General features: G+C 57.1%; 1 protein-coding gene across 1 annotated transcript; it reads right to left on the bottom strand.

Annotated features, from left to right (window-relative positions):
• Nucleotides 1–115: 115 nt before the first annotated feature.
• WNT2B (Wnt family member 2B) lies at nucleotides 116–15,673 on the bottom strand. The gene is made up of 5 exons (XM_051638805.1): nucleotides 15,476–15,673; nucleotides 4,243–4,463; nucleotides 2,404–2,681; nucleotides 1,735–1,999; nucleotides 116–999 (listed from the first exon to the last, which is right to left on the bottom strand). The coding sequence occupies exons 1-5, from the start codon at nucleotides 15,637–15,639 to the stop codon at nucleotides 770–772; spliced, it is 1,158 nt and encodes a 385-aa protein (XP_051494765.1). The 5' UTR covers nucleotides 15,640–15,673; the 3' UTR covers nucleotides 116–769.
• Nucleotides 15,674–16,267: the final 594 nt, after the last annotated feature.

Raw genomic sequence — 16,267 nt, 5'->3', positions numbered from 1 at the left:
TAATAAGCAGTATACACAACATACAAGAGAGTTTTACAGAGATGCTGTTGTATCCATTGACTTCAGAACCCACCAGCAAGTTCACAGATTTTGTCTGCTTTCTCTAGCCCTCTGGCTGCCAGCATCTAGTGGTGGCCCTTTGTGCAGTCGTTCAGGTTTCAGTCCCAATTTACAGCTCCACTTGTTGCCTTCACTGGGGAGACAGGGAGAAGCCTCGTGTAGAGGCTGCTCTTGCTCAGCAGGGTCAGCAGCGTGGCCGGGTCTGCTCGAGGGGCTCCCGGAGCTGCCTGAGGGATTCTCAGCACCCTTCCCTGGCCTTGCAAAAGAGTAAAAGCAAGAATGCTTTCTGCAAAAGTGGATCATTCTGAACGAGTGTTTTTCACTGGTGAAACTTCACTGCAACAGAAATTGTCGGGGGTGTGGGTGTGTGTGCAGGTCTCCTCACCCATCCCATCCTGACGACTGGTCCTCCAAGTCCGTATCAGTGGCACGTTCCCTTTGCAGAGAGAACAAAGGGCCGCGGCAGGTTCACAGTTTAAGCAAAGATTGCAGACCCCTCCTAGGTTGGGGATTAGTTTTGCTGAGCAAATAGAAGGGTCCACAGTACCTCCTGGGAAATGTAGTCCTTTCTTTAGTGCTTTGCGGAATTAATTAAATAAAAGCCATGCAGTTGAACTACAGCTCCCAGAACGTCACGGCCCTCGGGGCACAGGTTTGTAAAGAACTGCGGGGGGTGGCAGCGGCCTCGTCTCTCCCTGCTCCCGTCTCCTCAGGTCTGGTCCAGCCACTCGGCCCGTTTCGGCGCTTTACACGTGTGCACGTCCACAGTGTCCTGGCACTCCTTGCAGCGCACGGCGCAGCACCAGTGGAACTTGCACTCGCACTTGGTGACGCGGGTGACGCGGGTGGTGTCGTACCCCCGCCCGCAGCACATCACCTCGCAGCCGTCCGTCCCGCGGGACGCTTTGCTGCAGACGCGGCCGGCGGTGCCCAGGGAGCCTGCGGGGGGAAGAGAGCGGGTCAGGGCAGGGAGGGGACCTGCCCTCTGCAGCAGCGACCTCGGGTACCTCAGTGATTAGATCTTGTTTCTGGGTGGACACAGCAGAGGGGAAGGGGCGGCAGGGACTGGGCTTGCTGTGGGGGGGCACGGGGGGCTGCAGCATCTGCTGAGGTGAAGGGCTCACGGAGGGGCCAGCAGGAGCACTTGCTGCTGTCCCCACTGAGCCCCTCCCAGCCCCCCCATGGTGACTGCCAAGCCCCAACCTGGGATGCTCCATGCTGGGAAACCACTGATGTTCCCTGCAGGAGCTGAGCAGCGCCCACGCCTTCCCAGCTCTCATCCTGGCCCGGGGCTGTGCTCAGGGCAGCAGCTGGCAGCCTGCCCCACCAAACGGGCTCTTTACTGCTCGCTCAGGGAGCTTTGCCCTGTGGGATAAAGGCTCCATGGAAATGCTGCCCTGCAGTCATTACAAGAGGCCTGATGGGTTTGGTGTAAAGTCTGGGGATTCTGGCCAAACCCAATGCTGTCCACACAGGCATGAGTACTGACAGGCAGAGAGCACTGACACCCTGGGTGACTCTCCAGAACATGACACCCTCTCCCTGCTGTGGGACTGGGCTTTGGTGGGGAGCTGATGTACCAGAGCAGCCTTGCCAGGCTGGGCTAGTTGGGAGCTGCTGCCAGGTGGGGAGGAAGAGCTGCTTTTGGGCAACGACTGGAGCTTTGGTTTTTACCTGCTGACTTGTCCATCACGCAGTAATCAGGTGAGTTCTCAAAATACACCAGATCTGTTTTTGTGGGCTTCCTGAAGTTCTTGTTGGCCACCATGAAGCCAGTGCCATCCTGGTTCATTGTCACCTGGATGGCCCCGTTGTATTTCTTCCTTAGGTAATCCCCTGTTTTTCGAAAATCTGACATTGCCAGCCAACAAGTCCTTAGTGTGCAGGAGCCGCTGACCCCGTGGCACTTGCACTCCAGCTTCAGGAAGCGCTTCACTGCCTGTGGGAAGAGGGATGCTGTGAGGACTGGGGGTCACCCTGGGCATCGAGTATCACACCTGGGGCTGCTCAGCCCTGGTACATCTTACCAACCCTTGTCAGTGGGGGACTGGCTCCTAACGGGAGAGGGGAGCTGCCTGTGGAGGACACGTTCCCTCTGTCACTGATGCCAGCATCAGCAAGGACAAGTGCTGGGGCAAGGTAAGCAGGGTCCTGCCATCCCCAGGGGGCCATTCCCTGGCAGAGTGTCCAGAGGGCACTGGGAGGGCAGGGTAGTCCTGCCCCCTGCCTGCAGCAGGACCTGCCCTCCACAGCCACCCAGGGTCCCACTCCCCTGCTCCAGCTGCTCCTGCTGCCCCACGGAGGGGCCAGGGGCACAGCTGGCCAGGCACAGGCTGCACTCACCATCCTCCCGCAGCGATTGTTGTGCAGGTTCATCAGTGCCCGGGCATCCTTCACTTTCTTCTCCTTGGCATCCACGAAGGCTTTGGCAAACCGGATCCCGTAGTTGATGTTGTCGCTGCAGCCGCCCCAGTCGAACTCCCCGCGCTCGTCCTTGGCGCGGCCCCTCTTGAGGGGGTCGCAGCTGCAGGCCTTCAGGTCCCCTTGGCTGCACGCCCGCGTGATGGCGTAGACCACTCCGGCCGAGGAGATGGCGTAGACGAAGGCGGCCTCCCTGCTGCCTGCGTGGGGACAGATGGGGACAGGGAGTGAGCATGCCAGGCTGTGCCAGGCTCCATGGCCCACGTGGGAGTGGGACACTGAGCAGCAGCACCTCTGTGGCTCGGGGCAAGACTGTCCTGCACACAGGTAAGCTGAGTCCAGCCTCCCTGGCACCTTTGAGGCTAAGGGGTATTTCACACTGAGCTTCAAGGCTCAGCAGCCTGGAGTGCTGAGCTGCTCTCAGGGCTGTCTGCACAGTTCCCCTCACTGGCTTGTGGCTCAGGGGCCCAGTGGGTGCCCGTTGGTGCTGAGACCGTGGGACCAGCCCCAGCACCTTCATCTGGAGCTGCCTCCCTCCCTCCCAGGGTGATGCTGAGCGCGGGAGCTGGCGGCAGCTCCGGCCGGGCTCGGCTTTCCCCGCACAGCACAGCGTGCTGCCTGCTATTTTACGTCTCTGGTTCAAGTTCGCAGCTGTTTTTATAATGCTGTAAAAGAAGCTGCAAATCAAAACCATGTTTGTCTTCATTTTGAGAGCCTTTGAAAGCAACTTCAAAGGCAGAGCTCTCTTTGGGCCTCGCAGGATGGGGCTGTGCAAGGAGCTTTCATCATTCCCTATCCTTTGCCAGGAGAGGATGCGGGCAGCAGTAAAGGTGCCATCGTGAAGATGCAGAGGCTGAGACCAGGCAGGGTGAGTGCTGCGTCCCGGTGCTTACAGCCCCCTTCCCTCCAGCCAGCTCCTCTCCAGGGGTCTGGCTGCAGGCTCTGCTGCTGATCTGCCCTGCTGGGCAGCTGCCCCATCCCCCCACCAGCTGGGAGCAAGCCCCCGCTCCCTCAGCGGGCGCCCACATGTCTTCCAGATGAGCTGCTCCCCGAGCATGGAAAGGCTCTTCCCAGCTGCCTTTGATTTGGAGGCTGCGTGGCTGGATGTGCCCCAGCACGTCGCAGCAGGGGGCACAGCAGCATCTGTCCCACAGCACCAGGGGCAGCTGGAGCCTGCGATGCTGCTTCTGCTCTAGAACTGCCCCGTCCTTGTCCCCATCGCACCTCTCTTCTTTGCTCCTTGGGCATGTTCCTGCTTTTGCTGTATCCATCCCTCTCCTGGAGTGGGCAGGTCCCTCCCAGGCAGGGTCTGTGCCCAGCCCTTGGTGCAGGGCTGATGTCTGCCCACAGCCGTGGTCCTCCTCCACCTTGGAGCAGGCAGCGAGGATGGAGCTGTGGCTCTGCCTCGTCCCTCTTGCCATGCAAGGGAACAGCCAGTTCCCACGTGCACTGCTGAGTCCTGGCCAACCCTGCTCTCCAAATATTTATATATCCCATTACTGTTTACATATAAGCCCGTTCTCCGGAGGTGTCTCCTCCTTCCCCCTTCTCCCCCAGTGCTCTCCCTGCTCCATCTCATCTGATGCAGCTATTTCAAATGCAGTGGTCTGCTCCCATTACTGCTTGATTAATTTACAGGGAAAGGCAAAGCTCTCCTAAGGGAGTAATCCAAGCCACCGGGCACGGCAGCTCAGCAGGAGGACAGACTCTCCCAGGGAGACAAGGCACGTGGCAGTGGGAAGGGGACGGGGCAGAACTTACTTCTCAGCATGACCCGGCCGAAGACTGTGTGATCCCGGTCCAGGGTGCTGCAGTTCCAGCGGTGGTGCCGGAACTGGTGCTGGCATTCCCGGATCCACTCCTTGGCTCCCTCCCCGACCGACTGCATGATGTCGGGATACCTCTGGCACAGCTGCCGCTGCTTGTTCACCAGCCCGGGGATGTTGTCGCAGATCACCCTGGCGCCCAGCGCCCCGATGTACCTGCGGGAGGAACGGTGTGGTGTTACTGCGCTGCCTGCAGAGGGGGGTGGTGCAGGACTCGGGCTCCCCTGGGCCTCACCCACCTGCAGGGCCCTTCTATTTGAAGCCCACCCTTCCCTCTTTCCAGCCGTGCGATGTGCTGCCTGCCCTGCTGGAAGCATCCCCTGGGCGCGGGCCAGCCGGGAGCGCGGCGCTGGCTGCGGTTCAGACAGGCAGGATGCAGGGACGGGGCACTGCTGAGCCATCACAGCCGCTGGGCTTTGGGCTTTGTGTTTAACAAAATAATCCTCAGCCACAGCAGCCCAGGGCAGGGGGAAGCTCTGCTCCGTGTGTGCATCGCTGTGGCAGGGAGCAGGGGCCGCTGGGCCCCTCTCCCCCACAGGACGGCCACGCTCCGGTGGGGGAGAAAGAGGAGCAGGCGTCACCTCTTGTTGCTGCTGTCCTTGCTCACGCTGTTGTCCCCTGGCTGTCTTTGTGCATCGCTTGCACTGCTGAACTTTTATGGTCACACCCTGAAGCTGGAAAACTCGGAAAACTACCCTGTGTCTCCTGTCCTGCCTGTACCTTGCCTGCACCCCAGTCCCCTCCCTGGAGCGGGTGCGAGCTCGGAGAGGAAGAGCAACGTGCAAACAACAGTCTGGTAGAGCCTGGCTGACCCCACAGGCAGCTTTCCACAGGCACAGGGGAGGGACCCCGAGCTCTGCCCTGCAGCCTCGCACCGGACAGCGGCGGCAACGTGGAATTTTCCATCCCAGTCAGACCCTGCCTGCGCCGCCCGCGCCCCAGCCAGGCAGCGGCTGCTGCTGCTGCAGGATGATGCTTGTCACAGAGCATGGAGCTGTGATTCTGTCTGGAAGGGATGAGGTTTGGGTGGGATTCAAATTTTTCAACCCCCCAGACTGGAATGAAGAACCTCCCTTTAATAATAATAGAGAGCAATAAGCTTGGGCAATATTTCATTGTCTCTCTCTGGCCATTCTCTGTTACTTCTACCAGCCCCAGGCTCAGGAAAGCCCTGTGAGCACACAAAGCAATGGGATCTCTTCCATCTTTTAAAATATTTTGTTTAAATGCTGGCAAAAGCACAAGGTCATCTCAGGCTGGGGCTGAGGATAATAAACCCGGCTCCCCACGGCTTTGCAAGCCCCGACTCTGAGGGCCTGCAGCATTATGTTCACAGGCTTGCTCTCATCCTTCCATCCTGCAGGAGTGGGATGAGGGAGATGGTGGAAGCTGTTTAGGAAAGAAAAGCTACCAAGAGTTGGCTCGTGCTGGGCTGCGAGAGCAGCCAGTCCCTTCCTGTGGGGCAGGTGAGCATCCCCAGCAGCTGGCACTAGTTGTGACCCCGCAGAGCTCCTGTGGGGTAGTGTGGCCAGGAGTCCTGGCCCTGATTTGGTCCTGTTGGGTCCCAGCAAGGATGGGTAGGGCTGGTGTGTCCTTGTCTGTGCTGTGAGAGCTGGGAGGAGGCTGCAGAGTAGCCAAAGCTGCCCTTCGCTGGAGGAGTCATGCTGGGAAAGGTAAAACCTTCTTTGATGGACCTTGCGGGGATCCCATTTCCGGCCCAACTCCAGCTGCTGAGCCATGGGGCTGGTCTGGGGGCTGTGGGCAGGGCTGGCCTTAGGGAGACAGGGACCTGCCCCCAGGATGGAAGAGCTGGCAGATAAAGCACCGGCAAATGCCATCCCCTGGGAGGCTGGGATCAAGGAAAACCCTCCAGACAAGATAAACACCAGACACTCCCTTTTTCACACTGTGAGCTAATTACTTCTCATTAATTCTCCTGCCAAATACCTAGATCAGAGCAAACATTATCAGCAGGAGAAAGTGGAAGGCAAGCAGGGTGAAGGGCAGTGACCAGCAAGGGAGAACCTCCACGCAGGGCCTAGGGTTGGTGCCTGCAGCTTCCTCTGCCTGTCCCTGCAAACAAGCAGCGTGTTTGCTGCAGTATGTCCCGACCTCCATGGGAGATTAGGTACCAAAATCTGCCCCACGATTGCTGCACTGTTGGGCAGGGTCTTGGAATGGCTGCAGTTACCTTGGTGAGACCGAGACCTTCCATTTCATGAGAAATGCTCCAGTTGGGTTCAGTTACTCTGAAATGGAGTGAGATGAGGAACATCAGAAAATTCTGCCAAGCAGAATCTTGGGAGGGAGAAAACCCAAACATTTGTTTTGGATTGATTAAAGCATCCCTTCTGATTTAATTTCTAAAAACCTATGACATTTTGAAAACACTGAAATAGGAAAGACAATGGGTGTTCTGAGAAGTTGCCAGCTGCCTTATCAGAACTTAATTTCTAAAAAACGAAGTTGTGCTGGAAGTGGCAAATTTCTGTGAAATGCTGTACTCTTGGGGAATCTGCATTTTTACAGCAGAATAAAACAACAACCAATTCAAGCCCTGAGTTCAAAAAAGTCTGTGAGAGGGAACTGCTCCCAATGCTGGAGGCTGCTTGGGCCTGGGTTTGTGTATGGTTGGCAGGAGAGAGGCAAGGAGCAGCCTGAGGGAGCTGTGAGGGAGGTAATAATTAAGTGCATGTGAGGATAATGATCCCCCACCTTCTCAAATGGTTCATGAGGTCCTCTCCCAGTGTCCATAGAGCCTGTGGAGCCCCTGCTGAGAGCAGAGCTCTTTGCTGGTGCCCGTGCCTGCGGGATGCTGCAGCGTTTCCTTCTTGCAGCTCAGCGTGTGAGCACGAGCTTGCCATGCTTCCCATTTGCTCCTGGAGTCCAGCTGCCAGGAATGGCTGTGGGACGCAGAGCTGCGGGAAAGGCTGTGCCACCACGCGTGGCACTGGGCCCTCGCCTCCCTTCCCTGTTCCCTGCATGGAGCAGCTTGTGCGGCAGCAGAGCCCGGTGACCTCATGTGACAAGGTGAGTGGTCTCGGGCCCCGCTCTCCTCGCTGCCCCCAGCCCCCAGCTCTGCCACCAAACCTCGCCGGACGCGCCGCGGGACCAGCTCTTTCCCAACCGCCCGCGAGCGCCGGGGAACAGGAGACAACTGTCACATGTTGGCTCCCTGCTCTGTTCTTGTTCTGAGAGTCTGCTGACTTCGGCTCTTGTAAACAAGGAGAAACCTAAATTGCTTCTAAGATAAACATGCAAATCAGAGGCAGACGCATCTATTTACTTGGCAGCGTGTATTTTGCACTAACCCCCTTCCACAGCCTGCCTCCGTGCTGGATGTGTCCTGCTCCTGTGCTTCCCACGAGAGCCAGCCTGCTTCCCGAAGGACTTGCAGTCTCCTCAGGGTGTTCTCACAGAACTGTGTGGCCCATGACATGTCTCTGCCCTCAGCTCAGGCTGTGTTGATGAAGGTCTCAGCAGTCAGAGCTTCCTTCCATGTCAGTTCTCTGCCCTCCAGGTGAGGAGGGGATCCCCACAGTCGTGTATGGGCTGCCAGTTCCCAGGATCTGCTGCATCTTGTCCCAAGAATCAGATCCCAGCGTGCCTCACTCCTTCTCCATCTTCACTGTGCTGGAGTCCTTTCCTGGATCAATAAACTGTGCTTTTGGCCCCGACACAGTATATGCAGCTCCCCAGTTGCTGAGCTCCTTCACAGGAAAGACCACAGACTTGGGAAAGCAGCGTGTCCTGCTGCAGCAGTGGGAGATGAGGAGCGTGGCCAGAGCCTGGGACACCTTAGCAATGGGCAGGTGAGAAAGGAGACCTGTGGGCAGCCTGAGCCAGCCTGCCCCAAACTTGTCAACCTAAGCCTGGCTGTGTGGCTGCTGAGGGGTCTCTCTGGATCCCGGGAGCACCAGTCTGTATTCACAGGAGCTTGGGGCTGCTCTGCAAAGCCAGTGGTCAGAGGGAACCCTAACTCTGGAGACCAAAGCAGTAGGATGCTGCAAAGGGGATTTCAGTTTTCTTTTTGTCATAGACAACCAGCCCCCTGCAATACAGACCTGGGCACCTCTGGATTTTTTTTTTAATTATTATTTTTTTTTTGTAACAGAGCTGTTGGCAGTTCTGTTTAACTGCTAAAATGGGCTGACCCAGTGGTTTAGGGGCAGCTCTCCAGTCCTGAAGAGGCGATGGCAGCAAGGCTCCTGTGCACACCCAGCTCTGGTGTCTCCAGCCCCCAGTGGAGCAGCGTTCTCCAGGACTTGGTAAGTCAGCCTGGCAGGGGCACATCCCAGCAGGGGCACATCCCAGCAGGGGCACATCCTGGCAGGGGCACAGCCCTGCTCCTCATACTGCTGCGCCGTGCCCGGCTGCCACGTGCTCTGCATAGGGCTGGGGTGGGAGCAGGCAAAGACCCACCAGCCACTGTGGGGCTGCAGGCCTTGGGGCTGCTGGGAAGGCTCCATATTTCCTCTTTGGGTGGTGTCTTGTTGTTGGGCACTGTTGCTCTTTGCCCAGGCACGGGGTGCTCTGGTCATGGCTCCTGAGGAGCGGGGCTGCCGACCGCTCATCCCAGCTCTGCAGGACGGTGGGATCGGCTGCCGCCTGCACTGGGGGACTGGTGAGACCTGAGGCTGGGGCAGGCTCAGCTGGGGTCATGTTTGTCATCTGGACTTATCAGGAGATGCTGGGTGGAAAATGTCTCTTGGAAAAAGTGATTTTGAAGGAAGGAAAGGATTTCACGGGAAGGGATGGACTTCAGTGGAATTGGAACTTGTTCTCGTTTGTCACTTCGCCACGACGCCACACTCTTGTTGAGAAGTATGTTAGTCCCTAATTCAGTCCCTAATTCAGTCAGTCCCTAATTCTAATGAAATTATCCCAGATGCACTGCTGTATTTAATATTGCATTTTATACTGGTTTTTATGGTATTGACACACCTATTTGGGTATTGCTTGATATCAAAAGGTCGTTCTGCAGAGCGTGGTCACTGCTGACTCCTGCTCCCAGGGCTCTGCTGCCGAGGTTGAGGGGGGAGCATGGTCTGGCTTCTTAGTGCTATTGGAGGCACTTGGAGTCCTTCCCATGGGAGAACTCGCTCACCTCCCCATCACTCCTGTAACCACTGTGATAGTCCTGGAAGATCACCTTGGGAGCCAAACTTGGCTTCTGCTCTCTTCCCACCCCATAGAATCAACATACAATCTTTAGGTGGGAGGCTAGAAAGCCCTAGGCAGCTATTGGAGACACCTTGTTCAGATAGGATCGAATCCAACATCCCTGCCTCTTTGCCTGATAAAGAGCAAATTCCAGCATGCCTGGCAGCATTTCACCTCCTCCAGTTCTTTGCATACTTCCCAAGGATGCTGCACTTTCCTTCCTCTGCTCTCCCTGGCTGTGGGCAGACAAATTTATAGTCAGCTGCAAAGGACTTTGGGTTGCAAGGTGCTATAGACATTTGAGATATTATTTTATTATTATAAACTAAGAGTATTTTATTAAGCCCCACTGGGAACCAGGCCATCCTGGCCTGCTGGAATTGTTAACGCCTTGGAATGATTAATAGTCCTAATTTCCTCACTTAGAGCCACTACTCTGTATGTTGAGAGTGTTAGTCTCACTTGAATAATTTTTAATATCATCATGCTGAGCCACTACCAGTGCCATTCAAGGCACATAGTTCCTGCAGCATGATCCTTCTGTTTCTTGTTGCTCCTGTTCCCAGTTGTGTGCCGCTGGGCTCTTGCTGGGGTTCCCTTGCTGCAGTCTCCCTGCAGTCTGTGGGATGCAGTTTCTGGGGAAGGGCAGGAATGCCCAGCAGACACTGAGGTCCTGGGGAGCAGGACCTAGCTGATCACCCTGCCCTGCTGTCCGCTCAGCTGAGGTGGGAGGGTTTGGGTTTGCTGCTGGCACCTTGTATTGAGGGGGACCTGGAAGTTGTGGCCTGTTCTGTTTGTGGTGTTGTAAGGTGAGATGTGGTGTTTGCAAGACATGTAGGGGGTGAGCAGCAATTCCTGACAGCTCAGGCTGCTGCAGAGCCCGGGCAGGGCTGGGAGTATGAAAGCACTTGGAGAAAAGGGCTCCAGTGCCCCTGCTATGGTGGCAAAGTCTTGCTCAGTGTTGGGTGAGAGCTGCTCCTTGAGGCATTGTTGGCAACTTATGAATATAATACAAAATGCTCATCAAAAACATGCTTTATCCTGAAGTATGGTATTTTTTTCCCTTTCAAAATCTTGAAGTATTTGCTAAGGGGTGTAAGTAAGACAGTCTCTGGAGGTAAGGCAGGAGGGATGGTTCTAGTGTGGCATATCTTGTGTGCTGGGCATGAGTTGCCCAAAGCAGCACTGGTGTGTTTCTTCAGGACCTCACCCAGCACGGACCTCCTCACAGTGGACTGCAGGCACTGCTGGAATCTCTATTAGTAATAGACACAGCTAATGAGTTTGGAAGACCAGAAGGGTTTTTTCTTCTGCATTTCTTTGTAAGAAAGATTTCCTATAGGTGAAAGTGACCCTAATGAAAAATGGACTAAGAAACACAATTAGGATTATTATAACGGCACAGAGTGACTGAGAGAACCCATCTGTTCAATGAACCCCAACCAGGAACACCAGGGCTGCTGCAAAGGCCACAGGGTTCATTCTCTGTCAGTCTGACGTTACTTTAAAACTTATTTTTCAAAGCGGGGCTGCCTGTGCAGCGGGAGCTGCGGAGGCCTCAGGATAAAGACTTCCTGGTCCCTGACCTCCTGCTTTTATTGCCATGCAAAGTGTTCTGTGACAACCCAAAGGGACCCTGGCGGTCCCCATGCCCTGGGCACTGTGGGGGAGTCTCTGGCACCTTGTCTGTGACAGTCCTGGGCTGAGACCAGGCGGGTGAGGAGGGAAAGGTTCACCCGCCGTGCGGGATGCCATCGGGAGCTATGGACATGCTGCTGTCGGAGCCTCCACGTGAGCTGTGAGACCCCTGCCAGGGAAGCCCTGGTGGGGCTGTGTGGGTCTGCCCTGGGGGGACCCCCACGGAGGGGAGGCAGTGGCCCCCCTGCACCCAGGGGTCACAGCCCTGCCTGGTGCTCGCCAGGCAGCTGTCCTCCCCTTGGCTTAATTTCAAACATTCCTATTGATGCTATTTCCCCTCCCACACACCTCAGTGTGATGCCTGTTTAAATGAGCCTCTCTCTCCTGTACCCACGCACATGTGTGGCTCCACTTTTCCATCACTTTGTGCCCATCTGCTCTGTCTGGACCAGGACCCAGCACTGGTGTCATGATGGAAACACATAGCAAATGCTGGAGAGGCACAACTGCAGGAGCACTGCTCCTCCCTACCTGTCCTGGTGGGATCATCCTCTTCTCCAGCTGCCTACAGGTGGGGAAGCCCTCGGGAAGGGCCTGACCCTGGCTCCTCGGGTTGCTCTGGCACAGAGGCGTGATGGGCAGCCCTGCCTCACCATCTGCCCTTGGGGCATCTTCTCTGCCCAGGAAGGGAGCTGGAGCACAGCACCTGGAGCATCCTTAGCAGTGCCTGACCAGGCATTCTGCCCGGGGGAGCAGCAGCTCCCCAGGACCCCCATGATCCCCCGATGCCTGGAGGAGCCCAATGTGGCCACCAGACTCCTGCACACTTCCCAACCCGCGCCCAAGCTTGCGTTAGTCTTCCTTCCACAGATTTGTTTTATCTCTTTGGGAGCCTGATGCCTCCCATCTGCTCCAATGCCAGATGAAATTAAATATTTGTAGTTTCCAAGGGCTGTGGTTAGCAATAAACAAGTTAACGAGGATTTGGTGCACCGGGGGCTTGGGGGGGTTCATGTGGGCCTGCAGGCGAGCGGGTATGTGTGAGGGTGGGGTGCAGGGGTGTGTGCTTACGGCTTTGTGTACATTTTTCTTTAACCAAACCTTCAGTCTAAAATGGCTTTCCACACCAGAGCAGCTAGCGGGGCTCTCAACGGCAAGTAAACTCTACTTAGTTATTTACACCAAGTTTGTTTATTGCACAGTTGATGTTTATAAGCAACATTTGTCTAATCTTCCAAATCTTTCGGAAGGAATTTCGGAGGCCGCCTTTGGGGCCCGATGTCCTCTCGCAGCGCAGGGCACGGCCCTGCCAGGCCAGAGCTGCCCACCCTGGACGATGCTGCTTGCCCTGCCCCAGCCCACTCAAGTGTAAACGGGATTTAGGGATTTTCCCGTTGCATTCCTTCTTAATTTCTGTCTGTGTTTCAGCTGGTATTTTGTTGCTAAGTAACGTGTTAGGGCTTGGGAGCATTTCTGCATGGGTGCTGTGGGGCCAGTGCCCGTCGCCAACCGCGGCTGCGCCGGCCCCGCCACCAGCCCGAGCCTGTCCCCTCTGCCTGCGCCAACACTCCTCTTGCTGCTATGTGCTCCAAGCACATACACACACACACACACACGCACCCAGAGATGCTTTTTCAAGCACCAAAGTTCACCAATTCCTGGCGTTTTTGTGAGGCGGCGCGGGCTGTGCCTGACGTCACGCAAAATTAATAATTTGCAGTTGTTTAGAAGAAACATTTGGTTGATATTTCCTTTCCATGTACTGTGATCAGAACTGACCCATTTTTTTTCCTGTTAATCTGCTTTAAAAGTCGACTCTGAACATGAGAAGCATTTCCTCTAGTTCCACAAGTTTATTGTGTGTGAATCCCTAGAAGAATTTGGCAATAATAATAAAAATAAGGAACGATGATGCACCACCAAATGTATTTACTGCAATATCAGTAGTGCTAAAGATGTGCTTGGAAACCTATGTAAATCACTGAATAATTTTTTCCCAAACTACAGCTGGCTGAAACCGTTTTCAGTAAAGCACAATGTCATCTAAACATGCTATTTTATCAGAACTGACACGTCCAGCAGAACAGTGCTTGCTTCAACGAAAGCTTTTCATAGGAATGTTCTGGTCTACAGAGGAGAAAGTACCATTTAAAATGTGAACTTTAGAGTTCAGCGTATTTATTGCTATTTTTTTGGGTGTTTTTTTTTGTGTAAAGGCCATGTAGTTAACGTCTCTGGGGCCAATTCTGCTTGCTGGAAATGTTCAAAGGCGTTGTGACTGGCTGCACCAAGGCTGAGGAGCTGGTGGGAGCCCCCAGCCCTGTCCACCCCAGCCTGGGCTCCTGCCCCAGCCACCCTGGCCCTGCCCCACTCATCACTCTCCCTTGAACCAGAAACTGCCAGCCAGGGAGCTGGTCTGCAAGCTGAGAACACAAAGTGCTGTGGGAGCTAAATCTAACTTCCTGCAAATAAGCCACAGCTACTGAGGCTTAAAATGTGGCTGGTTTTCCTCCTGCTTGTTGGGAAGCGACGTGCGCCTGGAATTAGGGCAGACACCGCGGCGGAGTCATCGTGGGGAGAAGTGAGGTACAACAGCAAGGAAAAGAGGTGCTTTTCACACTCCTCCTAAAGAAAGGATTTTCACCCTTCAGCCAGCATCCACGTGTGCTACTAGACTGCTCTGCTCTGGGTAGGCGATGCTCTGACTGCTCATACCTCTTTTCCCAGCTACTTCACCCCAGGCACCTTTCCTCGGCTCTAACAAGCCTCCCTTTCTCTTGCCTCTTCGACAGTGAAGTTAAATATTCTAACTTCAGTGCTGCCCTAGGACTCTTTCCTCCTTCCTCGGCTTTTGGGGTAGCAGCACCATCACCTTGGGCAGAGCCGCCGCCCTGCCCTCGCCTGCCCGGGGCTGGGGGCAGGTCTGGCGCCGGCAGCGCTTGTATCAACCTGACACTCGCCTGTGGTGACGCATTTTCTCTCCCGGTGATTTCAGTTCCCGTGGAACCGAATCAGGCTGCAGGAGCTCTCCCCTGAGCATGGCCGGGAAAGGCACTGCCCTTGCTGGTTTGCATTCTACGTGCCCCCCTAAGCCCGCTGGAAGAAGTTGCTCCTCACACCATTCACCTTTTGTGCCTGGTTGCAGACCTGCTGCCCAGCAGCTGGTCCCCTGGGCTCCCCTCTCCCTCCCAGCCCCGCAGCTTTCTTGTTCACCTTCCTCACCCTGGAATGGCTCTGCCAGGGATGCCAGCATGGCCAGGACAGCCACACGCCCAGACGTGCTCTCAAAACCCAGGAATACCTGTGTTATCGGCACGACTATGAAGGGCTCCCGTGCCCTCACAACATGCTCCACAGTAGTGGAGGAATTCCAGAAGCCACCGTTCTCTTTCAGTGGCAGATGGGTTGAATTTGATTAAGTTCTGCTTCATCTACTGTGATGTGCTAATGATGATGAGATTGGCGTGGAAAACAGTGTTTTCCACAAGATTAGAGAGGACTTTTATAGGGTGGGGAGAACTTTTCTGCAGCGAAGTTTGTTGTGGTTTTGTTTTTGTTTTCTTCAGTGCTGCTGAACTACTGAAGCAGCACGGGATCGATTGGAAAACTTTACAGACCTTGTTATCCTAATTACTCTCATTCTGCAGGCGTGAATTTTCATTGTTAGAGGAATCGGGACAGGTGGACATTAATTTCTAGCAGGCTGGCATTTGCCGTGGCATCATTTCGATCTGTTGCAGAGCCTCGCCTTACCAAAACGGTGCAGAACAGCTACGCGCGGCTTACGAGAAGCTGTACCGCAAGTGCGCGGGGCAGCACAGCAGCCCGCAGGGATGCCGCAGCTCCAGAGGGATCCCAGGATTGCGGAGGGTGGATCGGGGGAGCTGCTCGTTGCTGCCGCTTCCCAGGTCTAAACCCTGCTGAGGGACCAAACCGGCTCCCTGCCGGTGCCCGGGGAGGGACGGTTTCGGGAGGGTCTGCAACAGACCGGCCTCAGGGATAAGCGGGTGGCGACGGCGCTTTTGGGCGCCTGCGTCCCGGGAAAGCCCCGGTCCCAGCCCCGCGGCAGGTTGGGGCGGGCAGCTGCCATTCCCCGTCCACCGCCCTTCCCCGGGAGCTCGCATCGCCGCCGCCAGAGCCGCGCAGGTGGAGCCGGGGGAGCGCCGAGCCCGTCCTGCCGCGGGGCTCCCACCGGGACCGGGACCCGCGATGCGCCCGCGCCGCCGCGGCCGCTCCCCGCCGACCCGCCCGCACGTCGGGCTCCGGCTCTGCGGCACTCGCTGCCCTCTCGCCGCCGCTGCTCTGGCCGCGCTTCCCCAGACCCGTCCCCATCCCGGAGCCCAGGGACCTTCGGGGCGTGGACTCACCACCACGAAGAGTCGGCGCGGGGTGTCAGGGCGAGCAGGAGGAGGACGAGGGGGAGGCAAAGCCGGGGGGCCGCGCTCGCCGTCCGAGGGAAGGCTCCGCACTCCGCACGCCTGGGGGCCAAGGCAATCCCAGGAGACGCTTCCAGGCGGTTTGGGCTGAGCATATCTCTCCGGGGCGGCGTCCAGACGGAGAAATGACCGAGAAATGGGGTCCTGCCCGCGCTCCCCTCGGGGGCACTGCCCGTCACGGCCCCGCGGCGCGGCTGCCGGCTCCGCGCTGCTGAGCGAGCCCCGGCTGGGCCCCCGCTGCCAGGCGCATACTGCTGGGCGGGGGGCGGCGGGCAGGGCCGGGCCGGGCCGGGCTGGGCTGGGCGGCGGGGCTTCCCTGGGGGTCCTGGACCGGGGCGCTCAGCGGGGCCGGCGCCCCCCGAGCGGCGCGGGGCGGGCAGCGGGGCCGGGCCGGGCCATGGAGGGGCCTTGCGCGGAGGGCGAGGACGCTCTGGGACTGGGAGCTCGGGGGCCGCGGCCAAATATTGACAGCGCCCGCCGTGCTGCGGGCTCTCATTGGGCAGAGTCAGAGGCGCGGAGCCGCCGCTCCGGTCGGACCGACCCCCCACCTCCCCGAGGGCAGGTCGGACAGCCCCCCCCGGGCTCCTGCCCCCCCTCCGGGCTACTTCCCACCCCCTCCGAGCTCCTGCCCTCGCCGTCGGGCACCGGCCCTGCTCCCGCCGCCACTTTCGCATCCCCGGGGACGCTGCGCGGAACCGGCGGCCGCGGCCGCCCCGTCGGGCC

This window comes from Apus apus, chromosome 23 (genome assembly GCF_020740795.1).
Source record: "Apus apus isolate bApuApu2 chromosome 23, bApuApu2.pri.cur, whole genome shotgun sequence".
Taxonomy (NCBI): domain Eukaryota; kingdom Metazoa; phylum Chordata; class Aves; order Apodiformes; family Apodidae; genus Apus; species Apus apus.
The sequence above is the reverse complement of the archived record's forward strand: the minus strand, read 5'-3'. Positions and strand labels throughout refer to the sequence as shown.